This window comes from Carcharodon carcharias, chromosome 18 (genome assembly GCF_017639515.1).
Source record: "Carcharodon carcharias isolate sCarCar2 chromosome 18, sCarCar2.pri, whole genome shotgun sequence".
NCBI lineage: Eukaryota > Metazoa > Chordata > Chondrichthyes > Lamniformes > Lamnidae > Carcharodon > Carcharodon carcharias.
In genome coordinates this window covers 68,999,098-69,024,299 of record NC_054484.1, presented here as the reverse complement: position 1 = coordinate 69,024,299, position 25,202 = coordinate 68,999,098, and the positions used below count along the sequence as shown (strand labels likewise).

General features: G+C 43.5%; 1 protein-coding gene across 1 annotated transcript in view; it reads right to left on the bottom strand.

The window, feature by feature from the left end:
- Nucleotides 1-18,546, bottom strand: part of otc (ornithine transcarbamylase) — a 59,379-nt gene extending 40,833 nt beyond the window's left edge. The window contains exons 1-3 of the mRNA XM_041211464.1: nt 18,280-18,546; nt 15,157-15,295; nt 12,405-12,486 (exon numbers count right to left, since the gene is read on the bottom strand). Of these exons, the coding sequence (XP_041067398.1) occupies nt 12,405-12,486; nt 15,157-15,295; nt 18,280-18,356 (298 nt within the window). The 5' untranslated portion in view covers nt 18,357-18,546. The remainder of the gene's footprint in view (nt 1-12,404; nt 12,487-15,156; nt 15,296-18,279) is intronic.
- Between the last annotated feature and the right edge of the window lie 6,656 nt (nt 18,547-25,202).

Sequence of the window (25,202 nt, the reverse complement as noted above, 5' to 3'; positions counted from 1 at the left end):
GCTCCTAGAACCCTGGCGGACAACCTGCAGTGTATCAATCACATGGCATTCAAATCCAGCGGATTATTTATCAGACTGGGTTTTAGGCATCTTGCTCATACTTCCAATCACCCTCAACCTCATCTTCTCTCCTTGTGCAGGAAAGGTTATGTCACTACAGGAGAGACAGACAGACAGAGAAGACTGGAGGGGGTCCGTCTGAACTGAGGAATCTTACAGGAGTGGAGGCGTGGTCAGCTGAGCTGGCAAGAGAGGAACTGGACTGAGCTTGTGCAGATGGAGAAGTCAGCAGGTAGCCTTCACCCAATAAGAATCCATGCATAATATAGTCACATAGAAACCTAAGGGTCATGTGTTCCTCCATGTTGAAGGCAGCTCAAGCAGTCACTTGCTCTCTCCTCTCTCAATTATAGGTGCCAGCAGGAAAAGAAGCAGCCCTGTTCAGCCCAGAAGACAAAGGACATTGGGGAGGAGGATGAAAGTGCACTTATAGAGCCGTCACCTGCACCCTCCACCAGGACAGAGACACACATCTTGGTGAGTACTAGATCAAGTTTAAGCAGGGTCTCACATTGTGGTGGTCACAGAGACAGATGTCTGCAGCAGGAGGAGGCAGGGTCAGCCAAGGACTGCTGGGAGAAAGGCATCTGCAATGTCAGAGTTGGATGACGAGCCTCTGGGATCGGCCCTTCACGAGATGCTGCAGATGCAGCGAGAGGCAGGGGAACATCGGGCAGAGGCCCTCAACGGAATGGTGTATGAGGTGGAGGAGTCCGTCTGCCCACTCTCTGATGAAGTGCCTCCAACCTGTGTGTGCATGGAGGTTCTGTGGGAAGGATGGTGAATGCCATGGATAACCTCGTCCAGCAGAATGTCCAGTTTCAGTCGATGTGCACAGACCTGCACTCCATCGCTGTAGCCATGGGTGAGATCTTGCTGTGGCTACGCAAGAGGGTGATGGGGCGCCTTGATCTTCCTCCAGTTGCCCCTTTTCCACCAGGAGTCAGGCAGGGGCCCCTCGGCCACCCAAAGGGAGGAGGAGCAGAAGTTGGACATCCCTGGGACCTCCACTCAGGACTCTGAAGGTGTCCAGGCCTTTGGAATCTTGCCTGTTACCCCTTCTGCTTCATCCTCTGTGACCCAAAAGGGAGCAGCTGCTCCACAGCAGGACAGCCAAAGTAAGCCAGGGCCCTCCAGCCTCAGGTCTCCAGAGGACGCCTGCCAAGGACATCCAAGACAACAGGGCAAACTAGTCAGCAGGCTACCTCCACCCCAACTGCATCAGGGAAAAACCTAGAAAAACTGGTAGAGAACAAAAGATTAAGAAATTATGATTTCACATATGGTTGCACGGGTGCACTATAATTTTTAATGTTCTTACACTTTTGTAAATAGACTACCCTTGCACTTTAACGCGGTCTGATGTGGTTAAATTGCAATTCGTAGTCATTAAGCCTGTACGCTCCCCCCACCCCAACTCCACCAAGCACCCTCCACCATCTTCGGAGGGACACCTCAGGCTAGGTCCATGTTCCCCAGAATGATGCATGTGCAGGAAAGGCTAGGATCTTTGCCAGGGCCCTTGTGAGCCATGTGTAAGAAGCCTCCCATGCACACTGAGTCTTTGCCCTTCACACGCTCATGTGTTGAAATGTTCGAGCATTGTCAGTACCATGTGCTGGGGTGACCCTTCAGTTATTCAGTTGAGCTGACTTGAAGTTCCACCCACCCGATGACCCAACTCCCATCCAGCATCTCGAGATCTCCACCTCGAGGCTCTGGGTGATTGCAAGCAGCCATGGTGCGTGTGACTTTTCAGGCTGAGTCCAATAGCTTCCAATCTCGCCCGTAACACACACCACCCCCCTTCCATAACCATTGACCCTCCTGGTGTGATCTTTGACTTCCTCACAGTCATCCTAGAACTCTTCCCCCACCCATCACCCTCTGTCCCATGCAGGTGAATGCTCACGTCCTCTATGATCCCGAGGAGCCCACCCCCATGACAATAGACATGAACCACCCTGCCAACCCCCAGAATCCAGTTTTACTTCTGTGTCTCCTCCAACAACCTTTAGCATCCCTTCATTCGTCATCACAGAATTTTCACCCTCCCATCCTACCGGCTTCCACAGACCACTTTAACCCTCATCATGCCTTCCTATCAACAATTCTTTCAGCATACCCCCCAGGACGTAGCTGACACCACAGACCCCTCCCTCTGAGCCACTTCTCCTCTACTCCCCCATGCCCATTCACACCTGCACATCCGCCCACACACCCCCCACCGCCCACACACCATCATGGCCCTTCCCACCCACCCAATCCATAAACCTCCTCACCCATTCTGTGACCCCCGCAGCATGGAACATGTTCTGGAGACCAGTGATATCCCACTGGCAGCGTGGATAATTGGGCATGGAGCAATTCCGGTCGGGGCTTTATCTGCATCCCGTTAACAGGGATGCAAAAAATGGCTTCATGCTGGCCACATGCGGGAATGGTGACCTGCCATGATGGGCGGGAGCACACGTTCCCACCATCATTTCACACCAGCGGGAAATCGATTTTTCAGCTCCTTCTGCATTGTGCACCCCAGGCCCTGCCTGCCGAGACTGGAAAATCACGGCCAATGTCTTCTCCGAAATGTGCGAACAAAACCTCCTTGTCTCAAACTAAGTTATTATGTCATAGCTACCACCTTGGATAGATGATTTGTTTGCTTGCAATTCACATTCTCAGGGTGTGCACGTTCTGAGAATTTCATTCACTGTGAGCCAGATTTAATTTAGTAGCCCCAAATTCCTTCCAAGTTAAAAATCCAGAAACATGACATTGCTCAAGTGTCAGTCACTTCCTCAGCATTTGTACAGAATTGGACGCCATGCAAAGGTGGTGGTGGGCCAGTATATGTGCTGGTTCCTCCTCTTTGATTGACGCATCCAACTTGTGTCTCCTCCTCACTCTCACTCCACCAGCAGCAACATTTGTTTGCAAGTGCCAGCAATTTCCATGTTGATCAGCAATCTGAACATTAGAATCGCCTAATCAATGGCAATGATGGATTCAGAACTCAGATTTGCTGACAGTCACAACAGAGAAGAGTTGTGTGTGTTCTTCAGGAGGATGCTGTTGGTGTCTGTGGGTTCCTTAACTGTGACAGATGCAGTTGTTTCTTCACAGCTGGGGTGAATTTACAGCACTGAAAACAGTTGGCCACAGGTTTGCAAGTCCCACAACTTACAACCATCAAGACAATATTTCTGCCTCGAGATGCCATTCTTCACTTAAATTGATCTCAGGAACATGGAATAGGCACGGTGAAGGAGCCTTCAGTATTATAACAATATAAAGCTTCAAGAAATTTATAAAATACTCCGTATTGATGCTTTCTTTCTGTGGGACTGCATTTGTTTCTTCATGGGCGGAATTTTTAGGTCGGCACGAGATGGATAACTTCACAGTTACCAACATTATACTGCATCTGCCACATATTTGCCCGTTCACTCAACATGTCTAAATTGCCTCAAAGCCTCTTAACACCCTCCTTATCGCTCATATTCCCAAGTTTTGTGTCATCAGCAAACTTGAAAATCTTACATTTGATTCCCTCATCCAAATCATGGATATATACTGTGAATAGCCAGGGCCCAAGCACTGATCCCTGCAGTACCCCCTAGTCACTGCCTGCCCCTCCGGAAAGACCCATTTATTCCTACTGTTTCCTGTCTGCAAATCAATTCGCAATCCATGCCAATATATTACCCCCACTTACACACTAACCTTTTATGTGGGACTTTATCAAAAGCTTTCTGAAAATCCAAATACATCACATCCACTGGTTCTCCCTTATCTATTCTGCTAGTTACATCCACAAAAAGTTCGAGAAGGTTTGTCAAACATGATTTCCTTTTCATAAATCCACGTTAACTTTGTCTGATCTGGTTGATATTTTCTAAGTGTCCTGTTATCACATCCTTTATAATAGACTCTAGCATTTTCCCTACTACTGATGTTAGGCTAACTGGTCTGTAATTCACTGTTTTCTCCCTCCCTCCTTTTTTAAATAGTGAGTTTACATTTGCCACCCTCCAATCTGCCCAAACTGTACCAGAATTTTGGAGGATGACAACCAATGCATCCACTAATTTCATGGCCACCTCCTTTTGTACCCTGGGGATTTATCAGCTTTTAGTCCCATTAATTTCTCCAGCACTAGTTTTTTTAGTATTACTAATTTCCTTCAATTCCTCCTTCTCACTACACTGTTGGTTCACCAGCGTTTCTGGGAAGTTATTTGTGTCTTCCTCCGTGAAGACAGAACTAAAGTAGTTGTTTAATTGCTTCACCATTTCCTGGTTCTCTATTATACATTCTCCTGTTTTGGACTGTACATTTACATTCACTAATCTTTTTCTTTTTACATACTTATAGAAGCTTTTACAGTCCACTTTTATGTTCCTTGCAAGTTTACTCATACTCTATTTTTCCCCTCTTAATCAAGCTCTTGGTCCTCCTTTGCTGAATTCTAAACTGCTCCCATTCCTCAGGCTTGCTACTTTTCCTAACAACTTTACATGACTGCTCTTTGGATTTAATGCTATACTTAACTTCCTTTGTTAGCCATGGTTGCGCCTCTTTTTTTGTTGTGTATTTGCACCAAAGGAATGTATAAATCTTGAAATGCATACATTTATTCCTTGAGTATTAGCCATTGCCTCTCCACCATCATGCCTTTTAATGATGTTCCCCAATCAATCTTAGCCAACTCACGCCTCATATCTTCGCAGTTTCCTTTGTTTAGATTTAGGACCATTGTTTCAGATCTGACTACTTCACTTTCCATGCTAAATGAAGAATTCTATCATGTTATGGTCACTGTTCCCTAAAGGACCACGCACAAGAAGATTATTAATTAACCCCTTCTCATTGCACAATACCAAATGTAGGATAGCCCTACACACTCCAGGAATTCACCTGCCACAGTATTATTGCTAATTTGGTTTGCCCAGTCTATATATAGATTAAAATTACCCATGATTATTGTAGCACCCTTATTATATGCATCTCTAATTTCCTGTTTAATGCCATCCCTTACCTTATCACTACTGTTTGGAGGCCTATAGACAACTCCCACTACTGTTTTCTGCCCCTGTTGCTTCTTAGCTTCAACCAGACTGATCCTACATTTAGATTTTCTGAGCCAATCTCTCTCTCACTATTGCACTGATTTCATCCTTAGCTAACAATGCCACACCATCAACTTTTCCTTTTTGCCTGTCCATCCTAAATATCGAGTACCCTTGGATATTCAGTTCCCAACATTGGTCGCCCTGCAGCCATGTCTCTGTAATCGCTATCATATCGTACCCATTTACATCTATTTACACTGCTAACTCATCTACCTTATTGTGAATGCTCCGTGCATTCAGACAGTGCCTTTTGACTTGCCTTTTTAACATTTTCACACATCTTTTTTTGTACTAAAGCCCTATTTGCTGCTAGCCCTTGTTTCCTCTGCTTTCCACTTTTGCTTTCTACTTTTGTCATTCATTCCTATCTTTGTTTCTCTCTCTTGTGCTCAGGTTCCCAACTCCTGCCAGTCTAGTTTAAATCCACCCCCACAGTACTAGCAAATATCCCTGCAAGGATATTGGTCCCGGTCCTGCTGGGGTGCAACCCATCCAGCTTGTACAGGTCCCATCTTCATCAGAATCAGTCCCACTGACTCAGGAATCTAAATCCCTTCCTCCTAGCCCATTTCACCAGCCATGCATTCATCTGGGCTAATCTCCTGTTCCTGATCTCACTAGCACATGGCACTGGGAGTAATCCTCAGATTATTACTTTTGAGGTCTTGCTTTTTAATCTATTTCCTAGCTCCCTATATTCTGTTTTCAGGACCTCATCCCTCTTTTTATCTATATCGTTGGTACCGATATGACTACGATCTCTGGCTGTTCACCCTCTTTCTTCAGAATGGCCTGCAGCCACTCAGTGACATCCTTGACCTTGGCACCAGGGAGGCAATATGCCATCCTGGTGCTATGTCTGCATCCGCAGAAGTGTCTATCTGTTCCCCTTACGATAGAATCCCCTATCACGATTGCTCTCACACTCTTTTCCACCCCCCATGCCTCTCTGCAGCTGAGCTACTCGCGGTGACTTGGCTCTTGCTGCATTCCCTTGAGAAACCTAGTTAATTTTAGATAGAAATTAACAGCCCCTCTCTCACCAAACTCCAACTGTGGCAGTCAAATGCAGCCCAAAGCACCACTCCAGTGCAGTAAATTGGAGAGTTTACACTAATTGATCCATTTTTCTATGTGAAGCAACATGTCTGGTTATATAATGAAGCTGCTCTCCTATGACATTGTTGACTTGTAAAAAAAGTTATTTCTCCGAGAGTGGATTGTCTCTGATTTTCTCTGTCTCTCCCTCTGTCTTTCCCCATCTCCCATTCTTAATATCTTATTTTCCTCTTTATATGCTCCCATTTCCAGGAATTTATTTCTGTTTCTCACTCTCTCCATTCTGTAAACCTTTCCTTGTCTTCTTGTTTTTGTACTCAATACACCTCTCACACACTAACTCTCTTTCTCCATCTATGTTTTTCTTCTTCTGTGTATCTCTCCAGAAGAGTTTTTAAACATTGATCTGGACAGAAGAAAATCGAGGGTTCAAGTTCCACTCCAGGGCTTAGGTGTATCATGTAGACCACCACTTTAGTGTAATTCTGAGGGTATGCTATATTGTCTTAGATGTCATCTCTTGGAAAGATATTAAATGTACACATCATCTGCTTTTTCAGTTAAGCATAGAAGATCCCTTGTCACTATTTGGAGTACAGCAGGAGTGTTCTGACATCCTCACCGTCCTTCAATCAACGGCACAAATCAGATTAACTTTCATTATCTTATGGCTCTTTGTGGAACTTTGTTGTGCCACCTTGGGTACATAACAATGAACTTAAGAACCTAAAAAATAAGAGGAGTACGTCATATGGCCCCTTGAGCCTATTCCACTATTTAATAAGATCATGGATGATCCTCAACCTCACTTTCCTGACAATACTCATATCCCTATATTCCCTTAGGAGGGCAAAAAATCTTATTGATCGCAGCCTTAAATATACTCAACGACTGATGTTTCCACTCCACTTCAATTGAAAAAAATTCTCTTTATTTCAGTCCTGAGTCCGAAATGGCTGTCTCCTTATCCTGAGACTATGCCCTCAGTTACAGATTCTCCAATTAAAAGAAACAGCCTCTCAGTATCTACCCTCTAAGCTCTCTCAAAATTTTATGTTTCAATGAGATCACCTCTTATTCTTCTAAACTCCAGTGGATATAGACCACAGATGAATGTTTTCAACAGAGGAATGAATCTAGTGAATTTTTGCTGCACATCCTCTTAAGGCAAGTATATCCTTCCTTAGGTACAGAGATCAAAACAGTATACAGTACACATGGTGTCATCTCACTAAAGCTTTGTACAATTGCAGCAAGACTTCCTTACATGTGTGCTCCAAAGTCCCTTGCAATAACACACCATCTGTCTTCCTGAATAAATGCTGTACCTTCATGTTAATTGTTGAGTTTCCTATACAAGAACAGCCAAATCCTTCTCAAATCCTACATTTAATAGTTTCCCAGTAGTTAAAACTAATGTTTTTTGATTCTTCCTGTCAAGATACATAGCCTCATATTTCACCACATGTAACGTTCTTGCCCACTGACTTAACATGTCTCTATCCCTTTGTAGACTCCTTGGGCTGAATTTTCTGGGAATGGCAGAAGTCTCAGTGCTGGAGCTGAAAGCTGCCTTGGCTGGTGTCAGGACCTGGGGAAGCATATTGCCACCGGCAGCCAATTAAGAGGCTGCTGCTGGGAGCACCATCCAATTAAGACCTGCCCCCAGGAGCTCCCAGCCCAATTCAGCATCCTTGGGCGAAGACCTGGGCCAGACAAACAGGCCCTGACAATGGAGGTGGTGCCATTAGCACAAGGCTGGCCATTGCCACCCTTGGGTCATAGAATGCCCATAAAACAGGATGCAACCCCCGCCAACCCTGCCTCAGAACCTACTGGAAGCTACCTGGCAGTCTCTCCACATGGAGACCCCACAACATTCTGTGGGCAAAATGTCCGTAGAGGCAAGAAGTGACCTTTAGTTGGTCATTTAAGTGGCTTAATTGGCTTCCCAGTTTGCAACCGATCCGCCAACTTTCCCAGCGGTGGCAAAATGGCAAGGCAGAGGGAAGAATTGGGCACACACCCCCCCCGGCACCAGCCCCCCCAAACCCCCCCATCCCAACCCCCCCCACCACCACCACCCCCAACCCCCCCCACACCCACACCACCACCCCCCGCCCCCCCCCACCACCCAACCCCCCAACCCACCACCACACCACAACTCCCCCCCCACCACCCCACCACCCAACCCCCCAACCACACCCCCCACCCCCCCAACCACGCCCCCCACCACCACCACCACCACCACCATCCCCTCTCCCCCACCCCTCCCCGCCCCACCACCCAACCCCCCACCACCCCACCCCCCAACACCCCAACCCCCAACCCCCCACCACCCCATCTCCCAACCCCGAACCCCCCACCACCCCATCTCCCAACCCCCAACCCCCCACCACCCCACCCAACCCCCCCAACCCCCCCCACCACCCCACCCCAACCTCCCCCACCCCCACCCCCCCCCGCCCCCCCACCCCACCCAACCAACCCCCCAACCCCCCCCACCACAACCTCCCCCACCCCCACCCCCCACCCAACCCCCCCCACCCAACCCCCCCACCCCCCCCCACCACACCACCCCAACCCCCCCCCACCACACCACCCCCCCCCACCACCACACCACCCCAACCCCCCCCCACCCCCCCCCACCACCACACCACCCCAATGCCCCCCACCCCCCAACCACCCCCCCCACCCAACCACCCAACCCCCCCCACCACCCCACCCCCCAACACCCCCCACCACCCCATCCCACCCCCCACCCCCCCGCCCCCACCCCACCCCCCAACACCCCCCACCACCCCATCCCACCCCCCACCCCCCCCCGCCCCCTCCCTCCTCCCCCACCCCCCCTCCTCTCCCCCACTCCCCCTCCCCCAACTCCTCACAACTTTATATCAGCAAACCTAGGTGTATTTCACTCAGTTATTTCATCTAAGTCACTAATATATAGACTGTAAATAACTGAGGTCCAAGCATTAATCCTTGCAGCACTTTACCGGTATCCTGAAAATGACTTATTCCTACACTCTGTTTTCTATCCTTTAGCCAATCCTCTATCCATGCTAATATGTTTCCCCATGAGCCTGTTTCTTGTGCAATAACCTCTCCTTTAGCCAATCCTCTATTCACGCTAATATGTTTCCCCATGAGCCTGTTTCTTGTGCAATAACCTTTCCTTATCGAATGACTTTTAAAATCCAAATATACTATATCCATCTTTAACAATTTTTGAGCATCCTTTGCTCTCCCAACCCTTACTACTCTTATTGACAATCTAATACTACCTTTAACCTCTTTTGGTCACCATAGATAGACCTCTTTTCCGGTGGAGATTTTAATTCTCAACAAATCTATATTGAGAAATATGAAATATTTCTTTAAATATTTGTAATTGCTCATTTACCGTCATACCTTTCAAACTAAATTTCCCAATGCATCTTAGCTTACTTATCCTTCATACCTATTATTTTCATTTTGCTCCAGTTTAATTTATCTACGCCACTCTCAAACTCAATGTGAAATTCTATCATATGATCACACTATGACATTACTAATTAACCCTGTCATATTGCAGAAAATAAGATGTAATGTAATCATTTCCCTGGTTGGTCCCACAATGTGTTGCACTGGGAAACTTTCACCAATTTGATCAGTCTATTAAGATTAAAATTCTGCATGATTATTGTATTTGCATCTTACGGGCTATTCTCCAAAAATAATTTACAAAATGTAAAAATATTCAGATATGAAAGGCTCTATGAATGAAATTTCTCTTTTCCTTGGAAGTTTGACTTTTTTCTTTATTTTCTATGGATGCCTATGGGCAAACTTCCAACTTCAAAGTTATAACACTTTCAGACACACACAAGATGCAGGACTTTTGGATGGTAGTTGAGATACATTTCAAAATATTTTTACTTCAGTTAATCTTGAAAAACAATTTTAAGTATGTGCATCAGGAGTTTTACTACAATTTTTGAATTGTCTGGTCTTTTACATTTACTGTGCTGTTAGTATTTGTCATTCTTTTGCTGACTCATTAATTGATAAGAAAGTAAATGATTTAATTGTTTATCCAGAGAGTCATTCACCTTTGTGAAATAGACAAATAATGTTGCAAGGTGATGGATTAGATGGTTTTAGAGTTGCTTTTTAAAATGTAATTATTTTGTTACTGATTATAACATGTTGAGGACTGTCTTGATGTGGTGAATAAAGTTCTTTCATTTGGAGACTGCACATATATTGTAGCTTTTAAAGCTTGCAACAAAAAAATGTCCAGAGTTCACTCAACTAAAAATTCTGCAGATTCTAAATATGCAGTTTTATTGTTTCTATAGAAAAAAAATGGTCAGCTGAGCTATTTCTAGAGCCAAAATGAATAGCAAAGTGGCAAAACGATGTGCACTGAGCTTTGCAAGGGATTAAATATGTACAATTATTAAGAGGATTCTAAAAAAAAGTTTGATGAGACCAAATTTTATCCTTAGACAGGATTTTTTCTTGACGTACTCATGCCACTCATCTTGCTCTATGTGAAATAAAAACATTTGTAATTATGTTTGCATCTGGTGTTACAGTTCACTCAGCCAGTCCAAGTTGCTGTGGCAACATGCATTTTTACATGCATGTTGTAGTCTGGAGTTATGGATAGTGATGGTAGAGGCTCCAACATTCTTTCCATCACATGGCTGACCAGGAATCTCTCTCACTCTTACAGCCTGCCATTGTGTTGGAAGGATTTGCAGATTGATACTTAACCTGCTTGGCTGCATTATGAAAATTCCTATCTTGGCCATTGAGTCCAGGGGTGGGACTCAAACCTGGAGCTTCTGGCTCAGAGACAGGGACATTACCCACTGCACCACAAGACTACCTTGTAATTATGTTTATGTCATCAATTTTCCCACTTACATATTTTGTAGCCCCCAAGCTGTCTCCTCAGATTCAATTGGCCTATCTAGTTTGATATTATCTAAAAATAGTAGTGGTCCTTCTGTGTGCCCAACTCAGTAGTTGATTCAACTTTGATGCAACTTCTCTAAACAAGTACTGCTTGCTTCCCATCCTTCAACAATTTTTTATTTGTCAGGTTTTAGCGAGTCCATAGTGTTTTAAGCTTAACTAGTGGCCTTTTGCAAGGAATTCCTGATAATGGATCTGCAGTGCCTGGATCAGTTTGTCAACCTCTTTAAAAAGGGCGCCATGTTAGCTTGTTTCCAATCTACTTATGCCATCTAGTATTCATTGATTCTGTTGTAACAAGTTAAATGGTTCACAATCTCAGACTTTATCTTTTTTACTACTGGGAAGTAATAAGAGTTTTGATACTCAATCTCAAATTTCCATTTCTTCTATGTTAAAGCCATTATTTTTACTTGAATGATTGTATTAAGCAAGTTCCTCTTTATATTATTATTGGTATCCTGGACCTTCACCTATGTATTTCATAAGAACATTGAGTAGGCCATTTGGCCCTTCAAATTGCCTTCACCATCCAACAAGATCATGACTGATCTTTTGCCTCAACTCCACCTTGCGACTTAATCCCTATACCCCTTAATACCCAAATATTTATTGAACTTCGTCTTGAATATACTCGATAACTGAATGTCCACAGCTCTCAGGGGTAGAGAATTCCAAAAGTTTCAGAATCTTTTGTGTGAAGAAATTTCTCACCATCCTAAATGCCTGATCCCTTATTCTGAGATTGCAACCACATGTTCTAGATTCTCCAGCCAGGGAAACATTTTCCCGGCATCTCAAGCCCCTTAAAATTTTTATATGGTTTTAATCAGATCACCCCTCATTCTTCAAAAATTGAGGAAATAAAAGCCTACTCTACTCTGTCTCCTCACAGGACAATCCTTACATCTAGGAACAAGTCTAGTGAACCTTCGTTACACTGCCTCTAGGGTAGGTATGCCTTTTCTTAGGTAAGGAGGCCAAACTGCACACAGTATTCCAGTTGTGACCTCACCAATGCCCTGTATAACTGTGGCAAGACTTCTTTATTTTTATATTCTAATCCCTATGTAACAAAAGCTAACATACAATTTGCTTTTCTTTAAATGAGAAAAACTACCAACTTGTGCAACTAGAGAAGATCTACTGTCATATGTACACAATATTTGGAAAGAAACCTCACACCTGTTTCTGTAGAAATTCTTGTTCTGGTGCTCCTTTTTTCAAATATCATGGCAATAGATTTGCCTTGAAGTAAAGGCAGTATCTGTTGTAACACACAAAGTAGGGGAGCAAAGGCAAAACAAGATTAGAAACTTTGCTATAACCAAATGATCTCCATAATAGAAACATCAACAAACATTTCATCAATAATTACTGGACTCAAAGGCCCCAAAACTCCTTGAGTGGGAAAGGGTGAAAGTGAGAGAGGAACTCCACTCAAACTTTACAATAGTTCAGGGGTTATGTGTTACATGGTCCAGCAGTGCACTCACCTGGAACAGTGCTACCCAAAGTTCGAAAAATCCATATGGAGTTAAATCCAAGTTATTTCAGTTTTTTCTCATTCATTCACGGGATGTGGGCTTCGCTAACTGGGCCAGCATTTATTGCCCATCCCTAATTGCCCTTGAGAAGGTGATGGTGAGCTGCCTTCTTGAACCACTGCAGTCCATGTGGTGTAGGTACACCCACAGTGCTGTTAGGAAATGGAGTTCCAGGATTTTCACCCAGTGACAGTGAAGGAACGGCGATATATTTCCAAGTCAGGAAGGTGAGTGACTTGGAGGGGAACTTCCAGGTGGTGGTGTTCCTATCTATCTGTTGCCTTGTCCTTCTAGGTGACAATGGTTGTAGGTTTAGAAAGTGCTGTCTAAGGAGCATTGGTGAATTCCTGCAGTGCATCTTGTAGATAGTACACACTGCTGCTACTGTGCTTTGGTGGTGGAGGGAGTGAATGTTTGTGGATGTGGTGCCAATCAAGCAGACTGCTTTGTCCTGGACGGTGTCCAGCTTCTTCAGTGTTGCAGGGGCTGCACTCATCCAGGCTAGTGGGGAATATTCCCTCACATTCTTGACTTGTGCCTTGTAGATGGTGGACAGGCTTTGAGGAGTCAGGAGGCACATTACTTGTCACATGTTTCCTAGCCACAGTATTTATATGACAAGTCCAGTTCAGTTCCTGGTCAATGGTAACACTCAGGATGCTGATGGTGGGGGATTCAGTAATGGTAATGCCATTGAACATCAAGGGGCGATGGTTGGATTCTCTCTGGTTGGAGATGGTCATTGCCTGACACTTGTGTGATGCAAATGTTACTTGCCACTTGTTAGCCTGAGCCTGTATATTTTCCAGGTCTTGCTGCATTTGGACATAGACTGCTTCAGTATCTGAGGAGTCGCACCTTGGTGCTGAACATATTCAGTGAACATCCCCACTTCTGACCTTATGATGGAAGGAAGGTCATTGATGAAGCAGCTGAAGATAGTTGGGCCTAGGACACTACCCTGAGGAACTCCTGCAGTGATGTCCTGGAACTGAGATGACTAACCTCCAACAACCACATCCATCTTCCTTTGTGCTAGGTAAGACTCCAACCAGTGGAGTGTTTTCCCCCTGATTCCCATTGACTCCAGTTTTGCTAGGGCTCCTTGATGCCACACTTGGTCAAATGCTGCCTTGATGTCAAGGGCAGTCACTCTCACCTCATCTTGGGAGTTCAGCTCTTTTTTCCACGTTTGAACCAAGGCTGTAATGAGGTCGGGGGCTGAGTGACTGGCGGAATCCAAGCTGGGCATCAGTAAGCAGGTTATTGCTAAGCAAGTGCCGCTTGATAGCAGTGTTGATGACCCCTTCCATTACTTTACTGATGATCGAAAGCAGACTGTTGGGGTGGTAATTGGCTGGGTTGAATTTGTCCTGCTTTTTGTGTACAGGACATAGCTAGATAATTTTCCACATAGCAGGGTAGACGCCAGTGTTTAGCTGTACTGGAACAGGTTGGCTAGGGGCGCAGCAAGCTCTGGAGCACAACTTTTCAGTACTATTGCTGGAACGTTGTCACGGCCCATAGCCTTTGCAGTATCCAGTGCCTTCAGCCATTTCTTCATATCATGTGGAGTGAATCATATTGGCTAAAGACTGGCATCTGTGATGCTGGGGACCTCTGGAGGAGGCCGAGATGGATCATCCACTCGGCATTTCAGGCTGAAGATTGTAGCTTATTCTCCAGCCTTAACTTGTGCACTGCTGTGCTGGGCTCCTCCATCATTGAGGATGCGGATATTTGTGGAGCTGCCTCCTCCAGTGAGTTGTTTAATTTTCCACCATCAGTCACGACTGGATGTGGCAGGACTGCCGAGCTTAGATCTGATCCGTTGGCTGTGGGATCGCTTAGCTCTATCACTTACTGCTTCTGCTGTTTGGCATGCAAGTAGCCCTGTGTTATAGCTTCACCAGGTTGACACCTCATTTTTAGGTATGCCTGGTGCTGCTCCTGGCATGCCCTCCTGCACTCCTCAGTTCAGATTCAGCTAAGATTTCGCAGTTTTGACCTCCGCATTGAAATGTGCTGGAGTGGGCAGCAGGAACTGATTTCATTTATGAGGGCAGCTGTTCCTAAAGCTCAAGGTATCATGGGCAATTAAGTCCCAAGTCAATTTTTTGGACTTCCTTTCACTTGAACTTCTTTTTCTTGACCAAATCCAGAAGCTGGCCTATTGGAGAGTAGAATAAAACCTGATTCAAACCTGATCAATCACCTACTGCTCTAAATTCTGTTCCATGGCCTGACTGGAGTAGGAAATATGCCTGACCGGCACCATTGGAAAGAAAGAGAAAAAGAGAGAAAAATGCTCAAAAAGGACAGAAGGCCTTAAGGAATCTAGATATTAAAGAAATTTCCAGTGTTACTGGTGTTATGATCCCGTCATTTACCTCACCCTTCTCTTTTATTCTCATTTTCAGATCAGCTGCTGTCCACAATAGTTGCTTTATTTCTTCACCATTAAAATCCTTGAGAGTTAACAGGTGACGACCTTTTAGGACAGAAGCACCTAGCATAACTTGTCCACATCTGCAATCAGAACATAACAAACTATGTTAAATTCAGTTATATTTTAATGTGCTAAAACAAACCTGGATTTATCTTTTGCCATAATGTGAGCAGAGAACAGTTTTTGTTTCAAAGTTATTCAAAAACAAACCACACTTCATTATAGAAGCAGAAAATGCTATTAATAGACAGCAGGTGAAATGGATCTGTAGAGGAGTAAAAGACAGGTTAGCATTAGAAAGATTTATGGCACAGTCGGAGGCTATTCAGCCCATTTTATGCTGGCATGGAGGACAAAGTCTAATCCCACCATCCAGTTCTTGGCCTGTAGTCCTGTGGATTGCAGCACTTCAGGTGTATATCTAAGAATTGTTTAAATGTGATGAGGGTTTCTGCCTCTATTATCCTTTCAGGCAGTGAGTTCCAGTTCCCCACCACCTTCTCGGTGAAAAATAATTCTCAATTCCTCTCTAATCTTTCCACCAATTACTTTAAAGCTATGCACCCTTGGTTCTTGATCTCTCATAACAGAAAAAAGTCCTTCCTATCCACTCTATTAAGGCCCTCATAAATTTTAAAGACAGCATATAAATTTAATGGACCCATGTAATTTAGCATTTTCATTTTTGTCTCAATTTTTTCTCCCCAATTACATTTCCACAAAGTCATTACAATGGCCATAAACAGAACCAGAATAAAGACTTATAGGGCCTCAGTACAATATGAAACAAAGGCACCAAAACCCCAACAATTTGACTTATTGAATTGATTGACAATGACAAGTTCAGTTTAAAATGTGAATGCACTATGGACATGACAGATAGTTCCTTGGTTACTTGATCTCTTGTTGTAAATAAAACTATAAATTTTCAAAAGGGGCACAGTTAGTATCCAGGGTACAATGTACTTTGGTTCTAATGTGCCTCAAAAATCCCAGCCAACTATTTAATTAAAAAACTCAACTGCTAGTGATCATCAGGTAATGCCTAAACTGCAAGAGCACTTTCAAGACTTTTTCGCTACGCTTCAGTCACATGACGCCAGGTATTTTCCCTCATACATTGATTTTAATTGCCTTTTAAATAAAAATGATTTGGCAACGAGGGTGTCATTTTCAAACAGAAGGAAATCAAACATAACTGGTTAATCTACATCGACCCCCGCCCGGCAACTTTCTGGTTGCCCTGTAGACTTTTGAGTGCAATTTTAATTAGGAACTAGACCCAGAAAAAAAATCATTTTATAATGGGGAGTTTCTGCTTTGGCCACAAATTACATTAAAAGTTGCATTGTTTACCAAAAGTGAAATTACAGTTTAAGTTTCCATTTCACTCATTTGCATAATCAAACAAACAAATCTTCCATGAAGCAGCAAATAGAAGACAGTGCAATGGAAGATAATTGTTTTTGCTTTTTCCACCTTGCATTAGAAAATATTCATGAATAGATTTAAGTGGTAGCTGGTGAAGTTTTATTAATTCGGTTATGGTGGAGTATCACAAAACAAAGCTAGAAAAACTCAGCCTGTTAGGAATCATCTGTGGAGAAAAAGAGCTAATGCTTCAGGTCGACGACCTTTCATCCGAACTGAACCACTCCGGTTGTTGCATCATGAAATCTTTTGTTATTCAATCGCCCCTGGTCTCCACCCGATCACAGAGCTTCTCTTTTGCTCTTCCTGCCCCCTCCCCACTTCCACCGGCTGAAAAACTCTAACATTTCTATCTTTGTTCAGTTCTGAACAAAACAAACAAACTCTTGTTTCTCTCCACAGATGCTGTCTGACCTGCTGAGTTTTTTCAACTATTTTTTTGCCCTTATTTCAGATTTCCAGCATCTGCAGAATTCTGCTTTTGAATCACAAAAGTAGTATCTTCACTAAAACTGTCTAGCGGGTAACGCGATTGTAAATAGTTTCAAAAAACTACGCTGAACCAGTTAATTGTTTCATTGGTGAACTATAGTCAGTTTCTTAAATTATAAAATGTTTAAAAACTTCTAAAACTGACATATAACATAAAACTGCACCCAAAAATAGCTTAATTTTAAGAGCCTCGGAATGGTTGCGATCGGCGGAGCACTCGCCCAGTTCATTACTTTGAACCGGGGGCGTGACCAGTTGTGGGGGCAGGGTCGACTTCCAGTGTATTGTGATGTTTTATAAATCAGGATTAAAAAACGCAAGAACTTGATTTACTCCCGATATAACTTGCCCTTAAGTTCCTCTATTTTTGGGGGGGCTGGTTATGTGGCAAACCGCACTGGCGAAACCAGTTTCTGCTGGTTTGCGCTGACAGAGCAAACTTCAATCAATATGTAACCCAATCCCATGGGGTGTTTTAAAAGATACAAGGATGAAATCGGTTTTCGGCAATGTCAGCCACAATGTAAAACAGGCCGTCACATCGTTATCACCCGTTCTGCACCAAATTTCATCCCTAAACCTAACCTGACCCTGGGAAGTAAAAGTATTAAAATCACTTGTGATTTCTGCCACAGGGAGGATTATAAACATTATTGTAAACAATTCAAAGCTGTGTTTTGGGGGAAAATAAGATTTCTCAATACTTTTAACTAGACTGTGGCCCTTGCATAAACTTTTGCTTGCAATGTAAGTGCATCTTACGGTTTAATTTGAAAGTTATGACTCTCTTAATGAACAATGACCATTTTGTTTCCATTTTTTGTAATTGGATAGTGGCCTGTGGCCTCCTTTAAAAAGCTGGAGTGCTGCTAACGCCTCGCACGCTGCTGAAACTCTGCAGCCTGTGCCTGCTCCGATCCAATACCCATGAAAGAGATTTCATTACAATCATCGCGATATAAAAATCTCAAATTTAAAATAAGATGAACACAATTGTATTAAGTGGGCACCGTATGGATAAGAATACCTAACTTGGGGTGGGGTAGTAAAAGAAGAAGGAGCGAGTTCAGACACGACTTCCACATTCCTAATGTATTCCTGGATTAATTCTCCCTTTACATTTGGATTTAAATAAACTCACCGGAATGAGCGCACAGAGCATTTGTTGCTCAATGAAACCGTGCGTCCCAGAAGGTTCCTTAAAGTGAAGCTCATCATTTCTGATTTGGATTGTGAACTGAGCAGCACCCAATAATACTCCAACTCCCACCTGGCTTTAAGTATTGTGGGTGATCTTTACCCCCCTCTAGCTGAGTTTTATGCTTCATCTGACCCAGTAGCTGATGCAATGAAAACGGCAACCAGACGTCAGTGACGTAGCAAGTGGCCGAGGGCAGACAGCTGCAGAAGAAGAGGCTAAAGTCACCTGGGCTGAATGTAAAGTCAGTGAAGCACCCGGGGGCGCCTTTCCATGTTTAAGGCGTAAAAACATGCGTGTTGTTAGAGCTGAGCGGGTATATACATGGTCATGTACTATTTGCATAATATCCGACCAAAAACAATAAATGCTGGAAACACTCATCAGGTCTATGGACAAGTTAACCCTTCATCTGCTGAAGGGTGATATATCTGCAATATTTTCTTATCTGTTCTCTCCACAGATGCTGGCTGGTCTGCTGTGTTTCCAGCCTCTGCAATGTTTTGCTTTTTATTCAAAAAAGTGATGAGAGTATATTTTGGTTTGAATCAATCTGTTGTGTTCATTGAGGTTGTGTTCATTGAGACCTCTTTCAAGCTAAAGTGTTGTGTTTATTAGTAATGGACTTACCATAAAACCTGCACCAAAACCTTAATGTCATATAGTGTAAATTGAATTGCCTGTTATCTATGATGGTGGAGTGGAGATTAATGAGGACTACCCACTTAGCAATTACGATTGAAAACATTTTCCCCTTGTCTCCTGCAGTCACATGCTGAGTTCCATCACAGTTGTGGATGGAGATATTCATGGAGCACCATCCTGCAAAGTTAACTAGTTAACTTTTGTCATTTTGACTGGCTATGTATGATAGGGCTACTGAGCTTTTCTCTGATCCGAAATGAATTTAAGGATTGCCTCTGTATTAGCAAAACAGCAGACACTACTGATTCAGGGGGAAAATCCTGGTTGATCAACCTGGTTGTTTTTTTTGAGGAAGGAGTATTCCAAGTGGACTATGAGCAATCCTATAACATGATGCCTTGACACAAATAAAACATCCAACAATTAGTAACCGATGAAAGGCTACTAGACACATTTAAAATAGTGGGGTGCAAAATAGATCTTAGAAGTGGGTAGCAAATTGGCTGAAAGTAGAAGGCAGGTACTTGTTACAAGAATTATGTCAGGTTGCGGTGGAGTTGTGAGTTACGTGCCCTGGAGTGGTTTTGAAAATCCTAGTATTCCTAATTTAAATTAATAACGAAAGGAACCAAAATATAAGTTACGCAATAGATGCAAGTGGGAGAAGAAACAATGGCAGTTGAAATTTTATATGGACAAGAAATCAAGGGGTTTTAATACATTCAATGACTATTATGTCCAAGCAATTAACACAACCAATTAAATGTTACATTTTTTAAAAATGTATTCATTTACAGGATGTGGGCATTGCTTATTGCCCATCCTTAGTTGCCCTTGAGAAGATGGTGATGAGCTGCCTTCTTGAACTGCTGCAGTCCATGTAGTGTCGGTACACCCACAGTGCTGTTAGGAGGGGAGTTTCAGGATTTTACCCCAGCAGCAGTGAAGGAACAGCGATATATTTCCAAGTCAGGATGGTGTATGGCTTGGAGGGGAATTTTCAGGTGATGGTGTTCCCATGCATCTGCTGCCCTTGTCCTTTTAGGGGTAGTGTGTTTGGAAGGTGCTGTCAAAGGAACCTTGGTGAGTTGCTACAATGCATTTTGTAGATGATACACACTGCTGCCACTGTGCATCGGTGGCGGAGCAGGTGAATTTTTAAGGTGGTGGATGGGGTGCTGATCAACCGGGCTGGTTTGTCCTGGATGGTGCTTCTTGAGTATTGTTGGAGCTGCACTCATCCAGACAAATGGAGATTATTCTATCACACTCCTGATGTGAGCCTTGTAGATGGTGGACAGGCTTTGGGGAGTCAGGAGGTGAGTGACTCACTGCAGAATTCCCAGACTCTGACCTATTCTTGTAGCCACAGTATTTATATGGCTAGCCCAGTTCAGTTTCTGGTCAATGGTAATCCCCAGGATGTTGATAGTGGGGGATTCGGTGATGGTAATGCCACTGAATGTCAAAGGGCAATGGCTGAATTCTCTGTTGTTGGAGATGGTCATTACCAGGCACTTGTGTGGCATGAATGTTTCTTGCCACTTATCAGCTCAAGCCTGGATATTGTCCAGGTCTTGCTACATATGGGCATGGACTGTTTCAGTATCTGAGGAGTCGCGAATAGTGCTGAACATTATGCAATTATCAGCGAACATCCCCACTTCAGACCTTATGATGGGAGGGTAGACATTGATGAAGCAGCTGAAGATGGTTGGGCCGAGGACACTATCCTGAGGAACTCCTGCAGTGATGTCCTGAGGCTGAGATGATTGACCTCCAACAACCACAACCATCTTCCTTTGTGCTAGGTATGACTCCAACCAATGGAGAATGTTCCCTTTGACTTCAGTTTTGCTAGAGTTCCTTGATGTTACACTTGGACAAAAGCTGTCTTGATGTCAAGGGGAGTCACTCATCTCTTGAGTTCACCTCTTTTGTCCATGCTTGGCTCAAGGCTGTAATGAGGTCAGGAGCTGACTGGCCCTGGTGCAATCCAAACTAAGCATTAGTGAGCAGGTTATTACTGAGTAAGTGCCACTTGATAATACTGTCATTGACCCCTTCCATCACTTTTCTGAGAATAAAGAGTAGACTGATGTTGTGGTAATTGGCTGGGTTGGATTTGTCCTGCTTTTTATGGGCAGAACATACCTGGGCAATGTTCCACATTGTGGGTAGATATTAGTGTTGTGGCTGTGCCGGAACAGCTTGGTCAGGGGTGCAGCTAGTTTGGAGCACAGTACTCCAGCAAGTCTATAGTACTATTCCCGTAATGTTGTCAGGGCCCATAGCATTTGCAGTATCAAGTGTCTTCAGCCATTTCTTGATATCATGTGGAGTTTATTGTATTGGGTGAAGACTGGCATCTGTGATGCTGGGGATCTCCAGATGAGGCTGAGATGGATCATCCACTTGGCACTTCTGGCTGAAGATTATAGCAAATACTTCAGCCTTATCTTTTGCACTGCTGTTCTGGGCTTCCCTATCATTGAGGATGGGGATATTTGTGGAGCCTTCTCCCCCAATGAGTCGTTTAACTGTCCGCCACCATTCACGACTGGATGTGGCAAGGCTTCAGAGCTTAGATGTGATCTGTTGGTTGTGGGAATTGCTTAGCTCTGTCTATCACATGCTGCTTCCATTGTTTGGCATGCAAGTAGTGCTGTGTGTAGCTTCACCAGGTTGGTACCTCATTTTTAGGTATATCTGGTGCTTCTCTTTGCATGCCCTCCTGTACTCTTCATTGAACCAGTGTTGATCCCCCGGCTTGATGGTAATGTTAGAGTGACGGAAATGCTGGGCCATGAGGTCGCAGTGTTTTTCTATTCATTCATGGGATGTGGGTGTCGCTGGCTAGGTTAGCATTTATTAGCCATTGCCCTTGAGGAGGAGGTGGTAAGCTGTCTTCTTGAACCATTGCATTCTATGTGGTGTAGGGACACCCACAGTGCTGTAAGGGAGGGAGTTCCAGGATTTTGACCCAGCGACAGTGAAGGAACGGCAATATATTTCCAAGTCAGGATGGTGAGTTGCTTGGAGAGGAACTTCCAGGTGATGGTCTTCCCATGTGTCTGCTAAGATTGCCCTTCTTGATGGTAGTGGTCATGGGGGTTTGGAAGATGCTGTCTAAGGAGGCTTGAAGAAGATTTGGTGAGTTCCTGCAGTGCATCTTGTAGATGGTACACACTGCTGTCTCTGTACGTCGGTGATGGAGGGAGTGAATGTTTGTGGATGGGGTACCAATCAAGTGGGCTGCTTTGTCTTGGATGGTGTCAAGCTTCTTAAGTGTTGTTGGAGCTGCACTCATTCTGGCAAGTGGAGAGTATTCCATTACGTTCCTGACTTGTGCCTTGTAGATGGTGGACAGACTTTAGGTAGTCAGAAAGTGAGTTACTCACAGCAGAAAGCCTAGCCTCTGACCTGTTCTTATAGCTGCAGTATTTATATGGCTAGTCCAATTCAGTTTCTGTTCAACGATAACAATAGGATGTTAACAGTGGGGGATTGAGCAATCATAATGCCATTGAATGTCAAGGGCTGATGGTTAGATTCTCTGTTGTTGGAGATAGTCATTGCCTGGCACTTATGTGGCACGAATATTACTTGCCACTTGTCAGCCCAAACCTGGATATTGTCCAGGTCTTGCTGCATTTGGACATGGACTGCTTCAGTATCTAAGGGGTTGTGAATGGTACTGGACATTATCAGCGAACATCGCCACTTCTAACCTTATGATGGAAGGAAGGGGAAGCAAGTGTTCAATGTTGAAGACATAAAGGGGAAGTTAATGAGGAGAGAGGGACTATCAAAAAAGGTGATAACTAGAATGGTGATATCAGTAAGGGATCATGGAATTGTCCCTATGGTGTTTGGACCAAATAATAACTGATTTAACATATTAGTATGCTGAAATAATAACTCACTAAATGCCAAGTAATCCAGAGTAAATCCATTCACAGGGAAAGTTTTAAAAAAATAAGTGGAACCTTATACCTCCCATCTTTATTATTTGTCATTTTACAAATTTAAACAGTTGTCGTTTTCATCCCTAATGACTTGATCTCTGCTGTAGACATTCATTACAAAGTCTGGATTTCACAGTCAGCAGTGAAGTGACTGTGATCACCATTGACCTCCAAGAAAGCTGCCCACAAAGACCTGGTGATTTCTGTGGCATGTGTTTCCCTCTTCCCGACGTTAGTTTGATTCTGGTTCCAAATCAAGGAGACTTCCAATCTTCCAGCAGCAGTGAAGTTATCAAGCAGCCAATCACATTTAAGAATTCTCACAGACAGCCAAACTAGGAAGTAAAACATATTGATTCTTCTTCTTCTTTAGATAGCATCTTCAATTATTTGAGGATTGCCAAACCACAGTGTATGCCCTGCTTTTACTGTGGGGAAGGATGAGGTGGCAGTCTACCTCAACCAGATTGGGGATTGAACCCTGCACTGTTGGTATTATTCTGAACCATACTGTTAATAGAATCCAAGCCAGTTAGTGAAGTCAAAATCAAGGCATGTAGATTTTCTTTACTGAGAGAGTTTATGGGCTTTGTTCAGTCTCATACCTCTCCTCTCTCACACCCAGCTGTCCTCTATTTATATTTGCTCAAAGTACTTAAACAATTCTCTTCACCTGTATATCTAAACAATATAAGCAATATACTATTAACACATATGCTAGCTACCTAGCCATCTGAGCTAACTGTGCCACCCACCCTCCTCTTCCCCCAATGCATAGATTATCCTTCACTTTTTTAAAATAAATTTTACGGCATTAAATTAAGGTTGGGACATACAGATTAAAAGCTAAAATAGCGTAAACTGAAAAAATAATTTTTATTGTATTAAAAACCTTGGAATATTTATCATAATAGAAAGATTCGATACTGCACAAATAGGGAATTAGTTTTCCGGGGTCAGAGAAGTTGTTCATTAGTAGTTATGACTTAGTATACTATTAAAATCTCAGTTATAGCTTATTGACAAGAAATAACTTTTTCAGGGTCAGTAACAGTGATATTGCAGTGTAAAGGGGAAGTTTTCATCAGTTCAATGATTTCTAAAGATTGCCATTGTGGGGACGAAAACAACACATCCTGTAGAGCAGCAGTGAATCAGTGAGTCAATAAATTCACCAAATTCTGAATTTCCGTAACATGTTGCTGTCAGTTTCACAGGGTAATGATAAATGGGGATAATTTCTTCATCATTCCAACTGCAAAATCCAGGCCGTTATCTATTCGTTCCATACTCAGTGATAGCCATGTCCCCTTACCCATTATTTGTTTTTTGAGAACACAGTAGTACAACACAATTTGCATATTAAAATGTTCCTGCACATGTAGAGGTTCCATGGATTATGGAAAAAAATTATATGAGTCTTTAAAATATCAGATTCCGGTGTTTGAATCCAATTAAAAGTGCTAATTAATAGTTCTTTCTAATAACTGAGTTATCTCATAACTGGAGCTACAGATAAATAAAGTTTACAAATGTAAAAATAATTTGCACTTTGCAAACGCTTTCATTCAAGCTGATTTTTCACATTTGTTATCAAGAAGGAAATTCACAGTCGCCCCAAACTTCATTTGAGGTCTCAATTCAAATGCATGTTGCATGGTCTCTGGAGAAGAAGCTAGCCTTCCTTCTGTCCACTGCCTGTACCAAGGCCTCCAAGGCAGCATCAGAGAATCTTGATGCCCTCTCATTAATTCCATCTGTCATTTCTTGCTGTTTTGATTGGTGACATCAGTCACCCCATGGATCAAACAGAATCTAATAAACAATCACACCCCCTTTTTAAAGGGGCACCACCAAAAAATGGCCAATTTGGGTCCATAAATTAAAACTGGGAAAATAAACTTTATTAGTTTGCGGTTATCGCTTGGTTTGCTTTTGCACGTTAGTTCCTCTGGTGCCCACTGGTCACGGAAAGCCTCAAGCGTATCCGTGTGCATCACATGACCCCTCTCCAGGGTGAGGACCTAGCTGCGAAGAGAGACAGATACTCTGAATAGATGGTTCCTTTGTCTGCATGTTGCTTGTACCTGTCACATACATAAGATATACAGACCAGAGACAGGCCGTTCAGCCCAACCAGTGAATATCGGTGTTTATATCCACTTGAGCCTCCTCCTGTCTTTCCTCATGTATATCTATCATTGTAACCCTCTGTCCCCTTCTCCCTCATATTTTTGTTAATTCTTTCATGGG